The 18,770-nt window shown below is 42.6% G+C and overlaps 1 protein-coding gene across 10 annotated transcripts in view; it reads right to left on the reverse strand.

Moving 5' to 3' along the window:
- The window catches only part of kmt2e (lysine (K)-specific methyltransferase 2E), a 33,822-nt gene extending 17,250 nt beyond the window's left edge, over window positions 1-16,572 (reverse strand). For 6 of the 10 annotated variants that reach the window (XM_079652872.1, XM_079652878.1, XM_079652875.1 and 3 more), the window contains exons 1-2: window positions 15,552-16,571; window positions 5,009-5,193 (exon numbers count right to left, since the gene is read on the reverse strand). In XM_079652872.1, coding sequence (XP_079508998.1) covers window positions 5,009-5,079 — 71 coding nt within the window. In that variant the 5' untranslated portion in view covers window positions 5,080-5,193; window positions 15,552-16,571. Of the gene's footprint in view, window positions 1-5,008; window positions 5,194-15,551 lie in introns of all 10 variants that reach the window. The other 4 variants (XM_079652873.1, XM_079652874.1, XM_079652879.1 and 1 more) reach the window with 1 other exon arrangement.
- Between the last annotated feature and the right edge of the window lie 2,198 nt (window positions 16,573-18,770).

Consider the following 18,770-nt stretch of genomic DNA (forward strand, 5'->3'; position numbering starts at 1 on the left):
CACATGTGTTAATGGCTCAAGAATGTGAAACATCACTGGATTCTCCTCGTTTCACATAGTATTGTACAGAAAACTGTTCTAAGATCAGACACAAATGAAAACCAAGGATTGTAGGGAAACGTGACAGCTGTTAAGCTTGTTTCCTTCTTTAGTATGCCTATCAATCAACACTAAAAGTACACCTTACAGCAATAAAATGTGTCAGGGATACTGCCAATAAGCTTCCATAAACAAGGTAAAGAACATGATGAAAAGCTCACTAAGCATACTGGACAGCCTGAGGTATACGGGGTAGGATAGGTACAAAAGACTGACTACGGCAACTCTGAACAGGCCATGCAGCATTTCTGCATTTTTGAAACTGCCCAGGTTTTCTTACCCTAACCCAGAAAACAAGTACAGAAGTTTGGAGATACTACTTATAGCCGAAGCAAGTATTAATGCTACAAGTGAAATATTAAAGTACTGTAAAGTGAGGTAAAGTGGTGGTACGATACCTGTGTGAGCCCTTCTCAGAGCTTTCGCTCTTGCTGCATGCTGTAGGAGCAATGTGCAACACTTCCTGTGTGCGTTGCCGCTCAAGTAATGACTGTCAAAGTGAAAACGTAAGTGCATGCATGAGGTCTGGAGGCGGATCCCGGGGAAAGGTGTGTGTGTGTTTATACGCGCTTTTGTGCGTGTGTGCACAACAGATTAACTGCCAAACGGAGGAATCTAAACTGTTTAACAATGAGGAAAGAGCCTGGCTGAAAAGATAGAGGGAGAATTTTAAAATCATAGTTGGCTGCATTAGGCTCACTAACTTTGTACTATTAATGATTAACCAGATCAAAGTCTACATTTTATAATACATGGATCTAGCCAAATCATGTATCATTAAGTGGCTGAAGGAGGAAATTATTTATAAAGTTATTTTTTGCTCTCCTTCCATCTGACCTAGCAGTGAATCAGTAAATGAGGCACAGACAAAAACTCATGCAGAACGCAAAAGTGAGCCAGTCTGTTCCGTAAGAAGGAAGTGAGCATGTAAGTGTGCATGTGTCAGAAGGGTTTGTATCATTCATGTCTCTACTCATGGGAAGTGGAAAGGAGGGCCTAGGGAGTACACATAAGTAGGAGTGTTGCAGACATACAGGCAGTCTTGATCAGACTTGAAGATGAACAGCAAAGGCATTGCGTCATGATGCAAAAGAAAAGGTGACGAGTGAGAGAAAGAAGGGAGAATGTTTGGGAAGTTAAAATGAAGGCGTGCATCTCGATATCAAGTCTGCACAATATGAGGAAGATACGCGATAACGATATCACTTGCAAAAATAAACTGATATTAATGTGTTTCAGTTCTGCCTTGATGCTGCTTCCAAAATAGTGTTAAAACATAACTCACTATTTGTTGAATGAAAAATAAGGAAATTAATTCCTTTTTTTTATTGTACCAATTTAACCAAACACAAAAGGGACCAATACAAATAAAATGCTTGTAACATTTGAATGTGAAGTTTTCTAAAGTATTCTCTTGACTGCAATATTGAAAGCTTTTTTAATGTGTTTATTGTTCAAGCTGACACCATGAGGACAATAAAAAATAAAAGAATAAAAAAAGATAAATTACAAAGTGCAGCCCTACAAGGTATGCACTATTTATAGCTCGTACACGTCAAAGAGTATTTAACAAGGAACAGATGTCATTAAAAACGTGAACACCCGCTGCGAGAGGGTGAGGAGGCAGAGTGGACGAGCGTTGAGAATAGAGAGATCAACAGCAGGAGAGAAAAGAGCAGCGCTGAAACAGCCAGAGGCAACGCCTTCGCTCCTAAAGAGCTCCCACTTGCTGCCATGGCAACACTACGTACTCATCCGTGTGTGCGCACGGCGAGCTGTGTGTCACCGTGGACACATACACACTGCATTAGCCAACAGCCGGTCACGCTGCTGCAGACTTCAGGGGGATGTGGAAGGGACGTGATGATGTTTCGCTGGTGAGTAACCAGCCCTGCTACTCTAGACTCGGCTGGCACGCTAACAATTCTCCAGAGACGTGAGTGCGTGTCCAGCTACGCTCGGTCCCTCTGGCCTGCATGGGTCCTGCTCAGCAGCAGGTGGAAACCCCCCTCCAAGCTTGTATCTGCTTCTGAAAAAAGCTGCAGCAGGCGATCGGATGCAGAGCTTGGGCAGACAAAGAGTGAGCGAGAGAGTCAGGGCTTACTCCTACCCCCGGTGGCAGCAGAGCTCCGTGGAGCAGAGGAGGGGGGGGCAGGGGGACGCGAAGGGACCATTTAAAACCCCATGTCTATGTGAGGACCAGCTGTCACTCAGGCCAGTGACCATGGCAACGGGCCCTGCGCAGTGCGGAGGGAGGGGGGGCAAGGAGCAGATACCATGGCAACACAAGTCGTCTCCGCAACAGCTCTGATGAAGGCAGAGGGGAGGGCTCTCTCTCTGTTAAAGAGACAGGAACCCCTCCACAAGTTGATGACGTGTGTTATTCTTTCATACTAGAACCTCTCGCTTCAATTATTTGACCAGAAAAAAAAGTCACGGCAATGTCCTTGACAAGACTGTAGGAAACAGAGAGGAGGGGCATTAGGAAGCTTGTTGCCATGGCTCCATGCACCATTTTTGTTTCACTGACTCAATACAGCATATACATGTGCAAACATCAAGCTAAAGCATTAGTAAAGGATCAAATATGATGTTATCTACTTGGTATGCAGGCCATAGCACAAGGGAGAAAGCAGAATATATACAGCTCTAAATCACTTTAAATGTTCAAGATCTTGCTTGAGTATTCTTTTGTTGGATGTGCACTCACTACAACGGACACTAATGATTCATTCTATTATTGATGTATCTGGCAATTATCAGTGATGCAAACACAGGTATGGTGAAAAAAGAGAGAACTATTCGAAGCAGGAAAAAAACAGCGTAATATACCATCTGACAAAGGCCTGTGCTATAATGCTTCAATGAACTGGCTATTCTTTATAATATACTCAGATCAATAGGAGACAGAGATGTTAAGTTATAAATCAAGGGTTTTTATTATTATTTACAGCAGGGGTGGAGAACCTTTTCCCTTTTAATTTTTACAACATCCTCCGAGGGCCGTACAAATTATTGAACTCAACCTCTGCTTAAAAAAAACTAAAATCACAGCCAATTCATTTGGCCTTTCTTTCATGCTGTGCAAAGAAAAAGCAACCTCTTAATCCAGATATCTTACCATGACTCGCGCATGCATGCATGCATGCATGCATGCATGCATGCATGTGCACGGTGTGGCAGGACCACCAAAAAAAAAAGATATGGACACAAGATGTGTGCAAATGTATTTAGTATCCATGTGAATATGATTTAAGTGGGGGGGATCTAACCTCTTCTAGAGGGGTCCGGGGGCATGCTCCCCCGGGAAGATTTTTTTTTTTTTTTAAATATTGAAGTTAAAAGCATCAATCTGGTGCACTTTGAGAGCAACATGAGGAGATCTATGGATACATCTCTTAACACCCATTTGAAACAGAACTGTAAGCAGATCTTTCTTTTTGGATATTTTACAAATCACTTATTTTTAACAACTTTTTTTTTACTGTCATATAGTATTTTATACCCGTTTTTCACTTAGTCTCTAATGTCTCATTAATAATTATAATGATCATATCAAGGTGTGCCTTAACCTCACTGAGCTGAGGTTATTTGAGCCTCTCAGGAGAGAACTCTCTTCCACCTGGTTGTAGAAAAGCTCTTTAAATACGTTAGCATAGCTAGCTAACCAGATGCTAATAACAACAGATCGCCACTGTGCTTACAACTAAAGACACAGCCTCGCAAACACTGCAGCATGTGTACGGCTCCTTATGGGTACTGCAATATTTGAAGAGTTGGAGCGGCGTTCCGGTGCTCTCCGTAAGCACTCTAGTCTAGTCTACACTCCTTGCTTTCAGACGAGACATAACCACGTTACGACACGTTACGCTCGTGTTGTGTTCAAGGAACCTGTCCTTTGGCCAGGAAAAACAGGCACTCGCTTGTTTAATTATTTTGCGATCTAGATTTCTTCTTCTTTTTTGAAGTGAGAAATTGTCCGTCGGACGGACTAACGGACCCCGCCCCCCCCCCCCAAAACGAAAAATCTTCGGTTCTCCACGAATTACACAAGTCACGCAAAGCAGCGTTAAATAAGCGGGAGGCGTCGAAAAACGACTAATTTGCATCACTGAATTATGTTCTTAATTATAGCTTAAAAATATCAGAAAGGTAATACATGTTCATCCATGTCTCTCTAAGTTCAAGGCAGTGTCTATTCTAATAGATTCATTTTATATATAGATCAAACAAAAAAGAAGGAAATATGCATTTTTCAGAGTCTAAAAATAGCATCTTCTGCCATTTTGCAGCAACATTACCTTAACAGATAATTGATTTGAAATAGTTGCATATTTTCTTACTGTGGCTCCAGCGAACCCTAACCCTGTTTTCTGATAACTTGTGTACACTTCATAATGTGTAATACACAGCTGGCGGGCATGGATCTACATTCTAGGCTTACTGCCAGTTCCACATGGGCTGATAAGGTTTATAGCTGTATACTGAGAACTTCTATGTGATAAGCCATAGTTGAGTGCAAGTATAATCAATGGCATAGCTGAACTATCCATTAGAGCAGATACTAAGCACTGAACTGACAACTCTTTTCCCATAACTTTGTAAATGTAGGAGAGGAGATCTGTGTGGGTAAACCGAATTTGAATGAAGCCATAGCTGCTTTAGTCATTAGAGAGAGCATGTTGGATATACAGAAGAGAGGGAGACACATGTAATCATATTACATCTGCTAAGAGTGTAAGATACATGTGTGCAGCCAAACCAAAGAGGGGCAAGAGATGAGAGCAGTGGTAGTATAATTGATCTTCTGGCAAACACCAAAGATGGTATGCAATAATGAATGAGGGGAGAAGATGGGAGTTAGGGGGAATAGAAGGTGTGAAACGAGAAGGCTTGGTGTGTTACTCACTCTGAGCCCGCAGCCATGTCCAGGTATGAGGTGTCTGCTGTGTCCACCCCTACTGGAATGACTATGCTCATGACGTTCTCTGCTGATCAGTTCTTGTCCTACTGAGTCCACAGAATGGGAGTCCAAAACACTGAGGCATGCCAGCCACAGCAGTCATTGCAGACATCTAAGTGCATCCACAAGGCCTGAACAAAAAGACAAGAGACACAAAAGAATCAGTTTCTATTGCATAGAAAGCATTATTGCTGGCATAAATTGATGAGCATATCGTCAATGTGTAATTTCCTTCATACCACAAAAAGGCATTGTAAGATGCATTATCTAGCAAACGTGAAATTACAAATCATAGCGAAAACGGGGTATTTCCAGCACGTCAATGCATTACTCATACTTTCAGATGAAGAACGGTGTTTGACAGGGAATTGAATGGCAGGAATTTCCCCTCTTACAAAAGGTATTGACTTATGAAAAGCGAGAGTATACAGTGTTGTAAGGTGAAGCCCGAGCTGCCGATGTTAACTGCGCTAAAGCGACCTCTACACACTATCTGCCAGGAATGAAGAAGGCTGCACTGTAAGAAAGCTCCCACAAAGGGGAGCAAGAGAACACAGAGCAGCCAGCCGCCATGAAAGGAGGGAGGAAAAACGCAACAACACACAGAGGCCATTTTTCCCCCTTCAACTAAAGAGATCTGCTTCATTCTAAGCCCTAACACGCATTATTCCCAATAAAATATACACAGAAAATCTTTAAAACCATGCACATTGTAATGAAAGAGCAGCTTTTATTTTACATATCATTTGTTAGACACTCTTATGCAAAGCGACTTACATACATTCAGTACTGTGGACAATCCCCACAGGAGCAATTTGGGGTGAAGTGTCTTGCCCAGGGACACTACGACATGCTGACTGCAGTGGGACTCAAACTTGCTACCCCCTGATTCCAAGTCCAGCACACTATCCACTGAGCCACAGCCTCCCGCTGTTTACAGCTCAAGCTATTAACATTGAAAATAATGTTGTAAGATGAAGTCATCAATAATAGAATGCATTAGGTGCCAGCGATGAACGTAGTGTCCCTTTTGTCCCCAAGTAAGAGCTTGGTTGGACTAATGACTTATACACTAGCAATAATATTGATGGGAATATTAAGCCATGTATTTGTGTCTGATGGGGAAACCAGACGGGAGCATATGTGTCAGTGTGCCTGCCCCTGATACGGAGAGCTCTGTTGATAAGCAGGATTAATGGGAGGGACAGATGCCGAGACAAAATAGTATGGAGGTCACACCTCCGCCTGGTGCACACTAGGGCCCAACAAAGGCTCAGATCATGGCTCGGGATGTAGATGGAAGAGGGGTTTTAAAGCCGGGATGTGTGTCATGTATTTTTGAGGGACATACTCCATATACTTGGCAAGCAATAACACCATCACACCAAGGACCTGTCTCTACACGCAAAGCATCTGCCTATTCTTCTGGCCTAGCCTAGACACACATGTCTCTCCAGGAAACTTTTATTTCATTATCATGTTAGCTGTCAGAGAAAGTCATATTTCACATGTGAAAAAAACACAACTAAAGAGATCTGATGCTGTATGATGTCCTTTTTGTTGTTCTGTTTGTGTTTTTATGTTTCATGTGGAACCTACTTGAGCAGGTCTCCCTTGAAAAAGAGATCAATGATCTCAATGGGATACACCTGGATAAATAAAGATTTGAAATGAAATGAACAACAAAAGATTCCCTAAATGGTAAAAGTGAGCCGTGTGAATATTTCAGATACTAATTTAACCAAATGCATTATTTAAGCCAGCAGGACTGGCGAGAGGCTCACAGACATGACAGCTGTCAGCTCTAGACCTAATTAATAGCGGGAAATAGACCCCTTGTGTTTATGTGTGTTTGCCAGGGAGACTGATGGGATCACCCTACAAATTATAGTCTGACTCGTTGTGCAGTGACTGGGCTTTATAACAGGCAGAGGAATTTCATGATGGGAGCTGATGTATCCAGAACAATTTTCTTCAACAAGGAAAGGTCTGTTTGACATAAACACTGAAACTACGGACTCCCCCTTCTTTGTATTATCTTAGAAGCCCCTTGCGTTTTAGATCTGGGAAATAGCTTTCCTCCGATACAGCCTGTTGTCCCTCTCCCACTGGGTTTGTCTCCACTTCATCCAGGGAATCCTGCTGTCACAACTAAGGAATGCACACACAAGCTTGTGTTAACCCCCCTCAACACATACGCACAAACACAGATAACCCCCTGCTCTGTCCTTTCAAACATTCCACCTATAAAGGAAGAGCTGTCTGCAAACATACGTGCGCTGCACTGCAGCTAGATAGTCAAGACTGACAAAAGACGGGTGGAAAAAAGAAAAACAAGTACAGTACAGCAGCATTCCTGAGTAAATCTGAGCAGCGCTGTGACTGCCTCTGCCTGCTCCTCCTACTTCCTCTAGAAGAGACGTCTTTCACCCTGCAGAAGCGCAGCCAAAGAAAAGAAAAAAAAAATACCAGCCCCCCTTCCTGTGCCCATTCACCCCGCCCAGCCGGATTTCTCTCCCTCCTCTGTGCATTTCCTAAATAAACCTGAGACTGTATTGCAGCGCGAAAGGAAAGGGGAGTGTCACAGACGCAGTTCCTAATTACAAGGAGCCCAGGAGAGTCCATTTAAAGCCACCTTTGGCAAAATCCAAAGCTGTTATGAGAACACATAAGAAGCGAGGGGGTGAGGAAAATGGGGAACATGCACAGGGGAGGGCGAGTAGGAGAGGGACATGGAGAGACATGTCGCAAAAGTGGACAATAGTCAAACACGCCACAGGATGGAAGTGGTTTAGGTTGGCAGCATGTCTCTTTTCTATAAAACCGTTCACCTTTCATGCACTCATGCTCTGAGCATATTTCCTCGCACTGTAGGGAGCTTTAGAAATCATCCACAGCCCCTCCATTTCAGAGGGCAGCGGGGTGGGGGAGGTGTACATGGGGTCTGTCTGACAGTGACACTACACAGCCTAGACCCTGGATGGACTCTGGGTGGCGGAGTGGAGCACATAGCTTAGCCCAGTCTCTCCTTCCCTCTCAGCACGGGGACACAGTCACGTCATTGTGTGGGGAATAACTATCCTTTTAAGACCGAACCGCACTAAAGGCAGAGAGGGAAAATCCACATAACCACACTCAAAAACCGTGCCGCTCAACACACTCAACAGCTGTCCTCTCTCCTCGGTTTATTACTACCGCTCTGAATGTGTAAGTGTTTTCATTCTTGGTTTTAACAGTCAAGTCGCAGATTATGTTTTCCGATAAGAAGGAGGAGCAACAGAAAATGAGGGATTCCAACTGAATCCCACAGCCCCCCTTCTCCGAGCTGATGTGACTTCACACCGTCCTAGTAGCCGGCTGCAATGATTCAGCTCAAACATACAAACTCATAGAAATACAGTAATGTACTCAGGATACATGACCCAGATGGAATGTGGGCCTGGCCCTCTTTTTCACGGTACCCACAGTGCCCTGTCCTTCATGAATCAGTGTGCCCATGGCTGCCTGCACTCCCTCTGCACTGGAAGCACTGAAGGTGAAGTCATACATCAATACAGCAGGGGATATGGATGTGAGCGTCCACCCAAGCTATTTTTGTGGCCAGAAAAGGACCTGTGCAGTTGAGAGTGAAAGCCAATACTCGGCAGACTGTAAAGATCAGGCAATTTAGGAGTCAGATGATGAGAAGACAGCAGTGTTGCAGTGTCCTTTAACTAGGTAAAAGGAGAAGAGCCAGCCGTGCAGCAGGCAATTCAAAAAAAGAGTAACAACATTTAGGAGGTTTTAGCGGCTACATTACATGATCATTTCACTGAGCATGCAACTTAAAAGGTGAATCACAACAGGCTACCACGTGTTTTATCTGCATGTTTTTATATGTTTGTGATGTGAGATGTAATACAACATCCAAAGGACAGTAAAAATGCACAACCAAATCCTCTGCGCTCAGCTCAAACAGCCAGGGGACTGGGTGAGTTAAAGTCAGTCGGAACACAGGATCTGGCAGCAATGATGGGGCAGCCCTCCTGTAGTCGAAGTAATGTCTGTTCGGGAGAACCCCTGGGGCACGATCTCTACATCTCCCTCTCGCTTACAGAGTATCACAGCCGGGCTCTGTGTGGTCTAGAGTGAATTCCTTTAACATCTGCAAATGACATACGTATACGATATTACACTGTAATTGAACTTGTGAAGGCTGATATGATTGTCTCTTGATCTATTGTCAGAATACACACATATGCAGCTTTAATCTAATTACAGCATAGGGAGAATGTAATGTGCAGCTAAAATGTAAGCTGTACATGTGTGTAAGGAGAAATAGGTTGAGGCAACTCAGGATCTTCATGGCAAGAGAACAGTAAGAACAACTCAGGCCCCATTACAACAATGTTCAAGGATCAATTTCACGCCTGGACCGCAGTGTCGTTACATCACCAACATTGATGGCACCAGAGTTTCCGTTAGAATTCTTTTTTTGCCGGTGAACATTTCTGTTTAAATCTTCCGGACAGAATGAGGAAAAGTGCCGGTCAAAGGTCTTCTTTGCTTTAAAACAAATTGATATGATTCAATATTAAAAAAACTAATTAGGCCTATAGTAGATTAACTACATTATTCAAAAGTGTACAGTAATTTATAATAACACGAGAATAATAAACGGAGCGCTCTCTCTCTCTCCTAAAAGCCCGTCAGTATCAAGCAGCTCGCGGATCCAGTAATGAGTGACCCGACAGTAAAAATAAATATATAACTAGTTTAGGTAGTTTGAGAGGTAATTAAAATAGCTAAGTGTGATTTTCTAACCTGAAGTGTGTGTTTTGTCCGCTCACCGCTGCATGTGATCATGCAGAGCTGCGTCTCGACTCGTCAGCAGCAGCTGATCTCTCTCTCTCCCGTCAGATTAGACTTCACTCGCATTTATGTCCATATCGATCAGATCTAGCTAGTTCTAGCTAATGATATGACTACCTGCTTATCAAGACACCTAAACAATAAGCGTCGCTATGCAACCGGGTGAGGCCGCAAAGTATAGTGCAGCATTATGCATTTGTTTACATGCCCACCGGTGGCATTACCAACAGATCAACGCACAATCAACCCATACATGACATCTCTTTCTCCATATTAAATGTTAGACATTGGAACTGAGGCGGTATTGTGCTAAGGGCAAATTATTTTTGACTGGACATTTTGACCGGAGAGATTTAGATTTGGCGGTCTTCAGCATATTTTACCGGTCAAAGTCCGGTAATTACCGGCTAACGGAAACTCTGGACGGCACATCTCTTTATTTGACCTTGTGCTACAACCCATGAATGCTATTGTAACACAGGAACAGGAAGGATGTTAGGGAGGTTTAGGGGAGCTGAAGGCACCTGTCGGGGAGGCAGCTTGCTAGTTTAAAGAAGGATCTGTTACAGCCCAGCTAGCAGCACAAAAACAGGTCACCTGAGCCCTGCTTCTCTTCCCAGCTGGGATACCACATGACTGGTTTGGGCCCCAGAGCCAGGCCGTTTGTTACTGGGTTGCTCAGGGTCTGGGTACCACACAAGTGAGCTCACTGGAGACCAGGCCACAGCCCCACAGCTTAACCCCATATGGTGTGGTGTGTATCCACACACACACACGCACACGCACAGAGGTGCTACTGTTTCAGGGATGAGAGTTTATTGTCTAGAGACTGGGAAGAGCACAATAACAAGGGGAGCAACTACAAGTACAAAGAGAGTGAGCTGTGGAGTCTGCGGCCTTCATCTGTCCTGTCAATATGTCAATACACTAATAGACATCCTGTGCACATGCTTGACTTGTTTATCGTCTCCCTTAGATGAGCAGACTGAAAAAATAAAATAGTTCTGTGCTAGCTCTTTCGATGAATGTGTGTATGAGAATCTGTGTAAGCGTAAGGGTGAGAGGAAAGGTGTGTCATCAGGGACTGCTACGAGTCCCAGCTGCCTGTCAGAGTGCCCTGTCCCTATGGCAGAGGGGAAGTGGCAGCTCAACTCCTGTCACCGTCTGTCAACAAGGCGAGCAAACACTGCTCAAGGCAACCAGGCACACATATAGACAGTCAGGTATTTAATGCTTTCCACTTCAATATCACGTAGAGCAGGGGTGCCAACACTTTTTCAGCTTGGGAGCGACTTTTAAAATGACCAAGCCCAAATGATCTACCTACAGGGCCGCCCCCGCCCAATCTTTGCAGCGAGCGGTGCTAGTGGACTAAACAGCGGATAAACTGTGGCGCGCTTACACTAATTGCGCCGCATAAGCGCATAATAGTGTGCGCATTTGCGCTTCAGATGAGGAGGTGAGGCCCCCTCATAATTGCATGAACCCGTATGGCACAGTACAACTCAGACTGGCTTACCTGTACGTCAATCAAGTGGCAAATGCCATAGTCAGGATGGATGATAGGTTAACTTTTTCAATGCCATGTGATCTACCCACATTAACTTTGCGATCGACAGCCCTTTCAAGGTACATAAAATCAGATGTTCTCAGGCATTAAATACCTCTGTTGGATTTTACCTATAAATGTGAATACAAAAGGAAATTCAACAGGATTCCTTTATATCCAAGTATTGTTGCTTTGTTAATTGTACCAGTTGTTAATATTAACTAATTGTATGTTTCGACCATATGATTTGATGTTTAATTAGCTCACAAGGAGACACCAAATATGTATGTCAATAGGTGTGTTTTGAAAATGTTCAAGACTTTGTAGAGACCCTGCTTGTCGACAGAAGGGTACAAATAAGTGAGTATCAGAGCAGAGACCTCTGCTCCTTTACAGGGAAGAACAAGATAGCTGGGGATTTGTGTATTATGTAGCAGAGACTGATTAAGCACAGTAGGGCCCTTTCACTCATCTAGTAGTAATAAATCCTGCACATAAGAGAAGACCCTTTGGCACTTACTATTATGTAAACTATATCCACAGGCAGCTGAACTTAATTTTAACTTTACAAAGACCCTCAATGAATAGAAGCTATCAGACCATCCAAGTGCTTAGTAATGATTATGATGTGAAAAATGTGTGTGAAAAAAGTGACTTAAAACTAAATATTTTCTCTGCATATTTACAGCAAATTGATTGCAGTGGTTTAGAAGCCTTGCATTAATCCTGCTACTGACAAGTACTTAAGTTAAATAAGCACTTTTGATAAAACATTAATCTGACACTTATGATTGGCAACATTAGAGCAACCTCACCAACACTCACAGGTAAGCAGCGCTTTTCAGTCATGTAAAATGTAAATCATGTAAGTTGTTGATAAGTTTGAACTACAAAATAAGCATATTTGAGATTCAATGTGCAACAGCAATTATGCACTTTTCTTTCTCTTCACAGAAGTGACCAGGAGGAGAAGAGACAAAAACACTACTTGGCATTAGTCACGAACAGACCTTTTTCAGCTGAAAAAAGTGCCCAAGTTTGTCCCACAGGGTGACATGGAGGAAAGGACAGCTGAGGCAAGCCATGGGAGGGCTTTGTCAGAGCCCACAGGCTTGCTACCCTGGAAACTGGCCTATGATTTGGCTCCCTCAATTAATATAATAAAGATTTTTAACATAGTGATAGTAGATGGCACGTTAGTTAAACATGGATTTCTCGACCAAAGCATTTATACAATATTCCCTTTTTTATAGTTCCTATTATTTTGGATTGTGCTGAGGCAATATGCAAGACAAGAATCTTATGTGAGAAAGGCAATGTTTTTGAATGACTATTGTGGCCTTTAAGTAGGTACTGTCTAATGGTAGGCTATACTAGTACTGCTTTTGTACCAGTATAAAATGTATCATGTTTGTTTAGGTTGAGTCTAGCGCTAAAGCAAATTAAATATTCAACTGATTTCTATCTTTAAATCATACTATTGACAATAACTACAACCATCAAACTACCCTTGTAGTTAAACATTACAATTCTAAGTGCAATATTTACCCATTATTACTCACCAGCTCACATCGAAACGTATTTCAATACAATTAGTGAATTGATATCACGCTGAAGGGCATAAATGACCATTAATTAGCAAATAAGACAAAGGATTATGTTTGTGCATTTACTGCTGCACAGAGGCATGCATGTTCTCTTAAAGATTTGTTGCAGCATCTGTCTTACTTTATTTTTGAAAATAAACGTCATTACCCATCATCCAGCATTACAACACTAACTCGAGCAATAGCATAAGCCGTGACGCATGTTACAGGGATACTATGTTATTCGTTATGGGAATAAGGCACAACAGCGTAAGTGCTTGTCACTTTGACAAGCTAACAAGGGCATTATTATCGAGGCATGGGCTAAAGTTGTCGACGTTATTGTTATGTTTAAACCCTACTGAAATAAAAAGCATGTGTTGTGTAGTTGCTTCCCAGTGAGTGTGTTGGCGCTGCAGTCAGTCCTGCCGATAGGGGTGTGGAGGCTACAGCGTTGCTATTATGTTTCCACAACACCCTGGTGCTGTCGCCATTTTCATAGCGCTTTTCTCAGGACGGCGAGACAATCGTGTGGCCAGGGGAGCCTCGCCATGGGAGGAAAATCCCCAAGAATGCATTCAATCGCCTCTTTCATACACTCTACCTTAAGTATCACTCTGTCGGTACAGTTTCTGTGTTGTTACCATTAGGGTTTTTTGTGAATTCGTCGACAGCGAAGCCAGTAAGCTAATCGGCTAGCAATGGCCTCTGAAAATGTAGCAGGCTAAGTTTATTGGCATTCGGAGTAGCGAAACAATCGGAGCACAAGGCGCATTTATTTGTACGTTTTAACAGTTATGCAGAAAGCAAACGAAACAGCGTTCAACACAAAGTGACCTGGAATTCCTGTTTAGAGCCGTAAATAACAGGCCACAGCGACCGGTTGTCTATAGTACAAAGCTAGCGGTATCGATCATGGGCTAACGACATAATGCGTAGAGGGCTAAAGTTAGCAAAGTAGGCTAGTGCCGACACGAAAGAAGTGGATTATTGCTCTGCTCGTCACAGACAGGAAAGAGCGACAACTTCAGCGTTGACAGATAACTGCTTCGGGCCAAATGTATCCGCTTGTACATGCATACGTTTGTTAGTTTCAGGTCGCATGAAACAATTGCGATAGTTCATGGCATGGCTAGGGGTTGTCATTCGAGATGGAGTTACAAATTGTATGACTGGGGTGAGATGCCCAAATGTAAGACCCCCTCCCCCACGCTTGCAGCATTTGAACCCTATACACCCAGAATCCAAATTAAGTGATCTTGAAATGGACTTTTAGCCCGAATACAACCAAAAGAGCGTCTTGTTTGACATTGGGTCTATTATCGATTACATCTCGTCATAAATACAATTCCATATAAACTCTGTTGCCTACGTGATTACTGCGCAATGTAGCTAGACATCTAAGCTATTTTAACAGCTGGTTATGTCCACTGAGGTATATTAGAATAAACACCTTCATAGATTTGTTTACATGCATGTAAAAACTCATTGTTCCCTGGCTTTGAACAGTGGCATTGTATGACATTTCGCTGAACGGAAATAATGTCCCGTGCTCTGGTTAAGCAGGGTGGGAGCAACCACGACTAATTCAAGTTGGTAACTAATTGTAAATGTACTTTTTAATGCTGGTTGACAAAGATGCAAATACTGTTAAGTAACAGGAGGTGTCAAAAAAGAACATGCGCGTTTGCGGTCAGCTGCAAGGACCTTAGACATAAATTAACTGGTTAGAAATAAAGCGGGTAACGTTTTTTTAAGAGGTCACATTATTTACACTAAAATTGTAGAAACCGTGCGCAATATGATCCGCAGTGTATCTTGGTCCAACTAAACACCAAGCGTGTCGCCTCATGGTTATAGTCAAAGTGTGAGTAATAATATTGTGTCGTATTTTTAAAGGCAAGTTCACTGCTGGCAATGTAAACTGTTGTTGACCAAGACTGTATGCTGTGGCAAAGACGTTACACGTTAGGCTATGGGACAGCCATTAATCTAATTGCAGCATTTTCGTTTTACGTTACCAATACGTGAATGTGTAGTCAGTGTTATTTCTGGCAAACAACTATATACATTAATACGAACTGTACATAATATTGACCCGATACATGTGTATGACGTTTGTGTATCGCCACACTTTCAAATAGGAGTCAATGCACTGCTCGGTCTGTGTCAAGCTAATTTGAGCTAGTAGCATGCGCTAGTTAGCAAGAGGTCTCCTGGCGTTACGCTTGCCAACATGCCACTTTAATTAAAAAACGTGTCAATTAGTAAGCCGTTTTTAATAGGTTATCAAGGCAAACGTAAAAATAAAAGTACAAAACACATACAGACCCCTGAACTAACAGTGTTGCTCGGCTAGCTAGCAAGCTAAACTCAGCTGATACTACAACTACGTTAGCCAGCATCAGCATGATGAGCCTAGCCAGCTAACTAAAGCCAACAATAGCCTTCCAGGTCGGATTTGTGCTCACCCTACAACTAGTACTTAGAGCAGTTTACTTACCGTTTTATGTCCACTCTGGATGATCTGAATAGCGAATAAGGGGACCTGGGTTAGACCCCCGTCGCTTTCCACACAGCTTCCACAACCAAAACAATACTTCTGTCCACACACTGCGGATCCCTAGCAAAGCTTTAAAATGTTTGTATATAAACTTGTCGTCTAAAGAGTTTTTTGCTGTGAAAAATCCCTGGCTTCCTTGTTCTACGAAATGACCCAAATATGACTCGAAATCTATTCAAAACCGTTAAAACTGCACCCTAGTCATCGGCGACTTTTAGAAATTAGATCCCCTCAAACCAGTCTCTTTTCCCTTTGCAAAAATGGCGGCCCTGCCAGGACTGCCGAGACTCCGCCTCCCCCACTAGCCCCCCTCCCTGCCCATCGCTAAACCCGGGCTCCGCCTCCATATACTGCGGGGTTACCCTTCCAATTTCACAGGGGCAACGTGACCGTGCTCTATGCGCGTACACGACTGTGATTCCTCAAGACTGCTATTTCTGTCTCTGGATTTACATTGTGCCGCCCGCAATCTTTAGAAAATGCTTGTCAAACGGACAAGAACGTCAAGGATTAGAAGTCATTTGGGACCTTAGCATAATAAATGATTTAAGTGATATTACACTTGATGACGTTCTTTAGGATTTAATCAAGAACAACTTTATAGAAATCTTAGTCTCAATGTGATGTGTAAACATGAATTCTCTTGTAATCTTCACGATCATCTGATGAAAGTGAAGTCAGATGTGGGGATGTTTTCAATCAGGAGGTTTTGTTTGAATTTACTGTTGTTTCCTCTACTGTTTCCTCTTGTTCGTCTCAGGGAGAAAGGGCTAATAATGACAAAAATATAAAAAATAATTAACAAAACGGAGCCAGTTTATATTTTTGTATTCACTGCAATGCTTTTGAGTCATTGAGTTTATGTCTGTTCGTGTGTCCATTATCAAACATAGGCTATGATGGCAATTGGGAATAAAATGGCCACAGTAGACGTTTATTAATTCTGCCATGTGAATAATTGAAATGTATCTAAGTTTACAAAATAAAAAATGTGGTTGTTTTGAACACGAATCCTTGATTTCCCACTGCCTTAGTTGAAAAGGAGCACGTAAATCCGCTACCCAATGCAGGAGGAGGCTAAGCTGTTATGTAACCCCTTACACAAGAGAAGCATTTTGTATATTGAGCTGATGCTAAAGGGTGGCCCATGAAACACTGACCAATAAGATTATACCAAGGACAAAGAAAACAGACCATACAGGGCTACGAAATTATTGAACATGTCATAAACCACACACACACTAAGCCTATTTGTTGGTGCTATTCACACCGTGCAAGTGCAAATAACAAGGTGGGATAAACAGACTTACATCACTCTCATTTATTAGGCTTGCAAACGTTTGAATTGACTGTGTTATCAAAATGTAAACATATTAAGTATATGTTGTCTGTTTAATGCAACCATCAGTAAGTAACTCTATAATGTACTTGTAACCCTTTTTATTTATTTAACAAGCATTTAACTAAACGTAAGCTGGAATTGTTGACAACTAATAATTATAGCAATGTTTCAGACAGGTGTATTGTTGTGCTAAGTCGGTTACAGTTGAATCTCCAGAAATATGTCGGTAGAAATCCCTTTGACATCATATGTTGAGAGAGGATGTTCTCATCGTTTCCATTTATTATTTACCCTCCCCCACCCGAAACCGCATCCCCCCGCGCATGCGCAATTGTGCTGGACCGCTGCAACTGCTGGAGCACGGGCAGTCGGGTTGTTTGAAATAAACTTAGCGGACGACGGAGGTAAAACATGGCCCGTTCGAGCCACTATCACCCGCTTCTAAACGGAGATGTTTCGGCTCTGGAGGATGCACCGATGAAAAAAAAGATCACTGTCGGTTTCGGAGAGGATAACATGTATCCATGACCCTTGTTGTGCCCATCGCGTTTTCGGTTTGAAGATGATATTCCCTATTTCAATTTAAGATAAAGACGCACAGATGGTGGAAAGTTAACCATTGATCAAAAAGAAATGGTTCATTAAAAAAAAAAAAAGAAATAGTTGGTTTCCGATGACATCATGCAGCTAGTATTTGTGGGCGGGCTTTGAGCTGTGAGGGGAGAGGGGCGCAACCGGAGAGACCAGGCGCCATTAGGTAACAACGTAAGCTACTATGCGTGGAGTTATTTTAAATAGGGGCCACTGGTAGGTACAACATAGAGTGGTCGACATGAATATATTTATATTGCCCATGCAGTGGACATTGACTACTCGCCGCGGGCGATAAAAAAGAGACTTCCTGTTGTTGCACGGGATTTGTTATCGTTGTCGACTGGAAACAAGATGGCGTCGAGGACTTCTTTCTTTGAGTGCACGCAGGGTCGAGCACTCATGGGCGGCGGCGCCGTGCGCGTTCTCGCCACTATGTTATTATTTCCTGTTTTCATATCCTGAGAAGTACTTGCTTTATAAACAATGTTCGACCACAACAGCAGTCCAAGAAGTGACCCGATTCATATGTTTTAACATGTGTTTGTGGTAACCCCATGTTTTGCCATGTAGATGTGACGATAAGCAAACCCTTAACGTTTTATTAAATTGTGGTGATCTTCACATTCTAGATAACTTGCATAAGCACTTCATTATCCTTTGCCACTTTTCACAAAGACATTAAACGGCCCCATGCTTCTTGTAATTACCATAAACCTTACCATGCCGTGTACAACACAAAAACAGTACAGCATCCGGTAGAGTTTCATCTTACCAGTTTAGCCTTTGGCCCCATCTAGTGGGCAATGCAGGGAAATTTGACATGTATGAGCCATTGACTCCCTGTAACTCTGTAATTTAATTCTTATTACCAGGACTTGTGTCCCTGCTCTGCAGAGATAGCCTCCCCAATGTCATGTATTTAGAGCAGGTTTTATTAAATGCATAGATACGTAAATGAAAGTCAAATATCAAATATAATGTTCTGACTACCATGAAGTTATGCAATATAGGTACAAATGTGTAAGGGTAGCCCAAATACAAAATAGGTAAACATCTCGTATTTCTAAGTCAAGATTAAAAAGGTGAACGTTTCTCTTGTAGGGATAAGGTAATTATGCACTGTACACTCTGAAACCATGAAAATAAATCAGAGGGTAGAAAAATGTTTCCTGAATAACAACTGAAGCTGTCAGGAAAAGGTAGTGGAGTAAAGCATACAAGTG

Source organism: Notothenia rossii (genome assembly GCF_949606895.1).
Source record: "Notothenia rossii genome assembly, chromosome: 10".
Taxonomy (NCBI): Eukaryota; Metazoa; Chordata; class Actinopteri; order Perciformes; family Nototheniidae; genus Notothenia; species Notothenia rossii.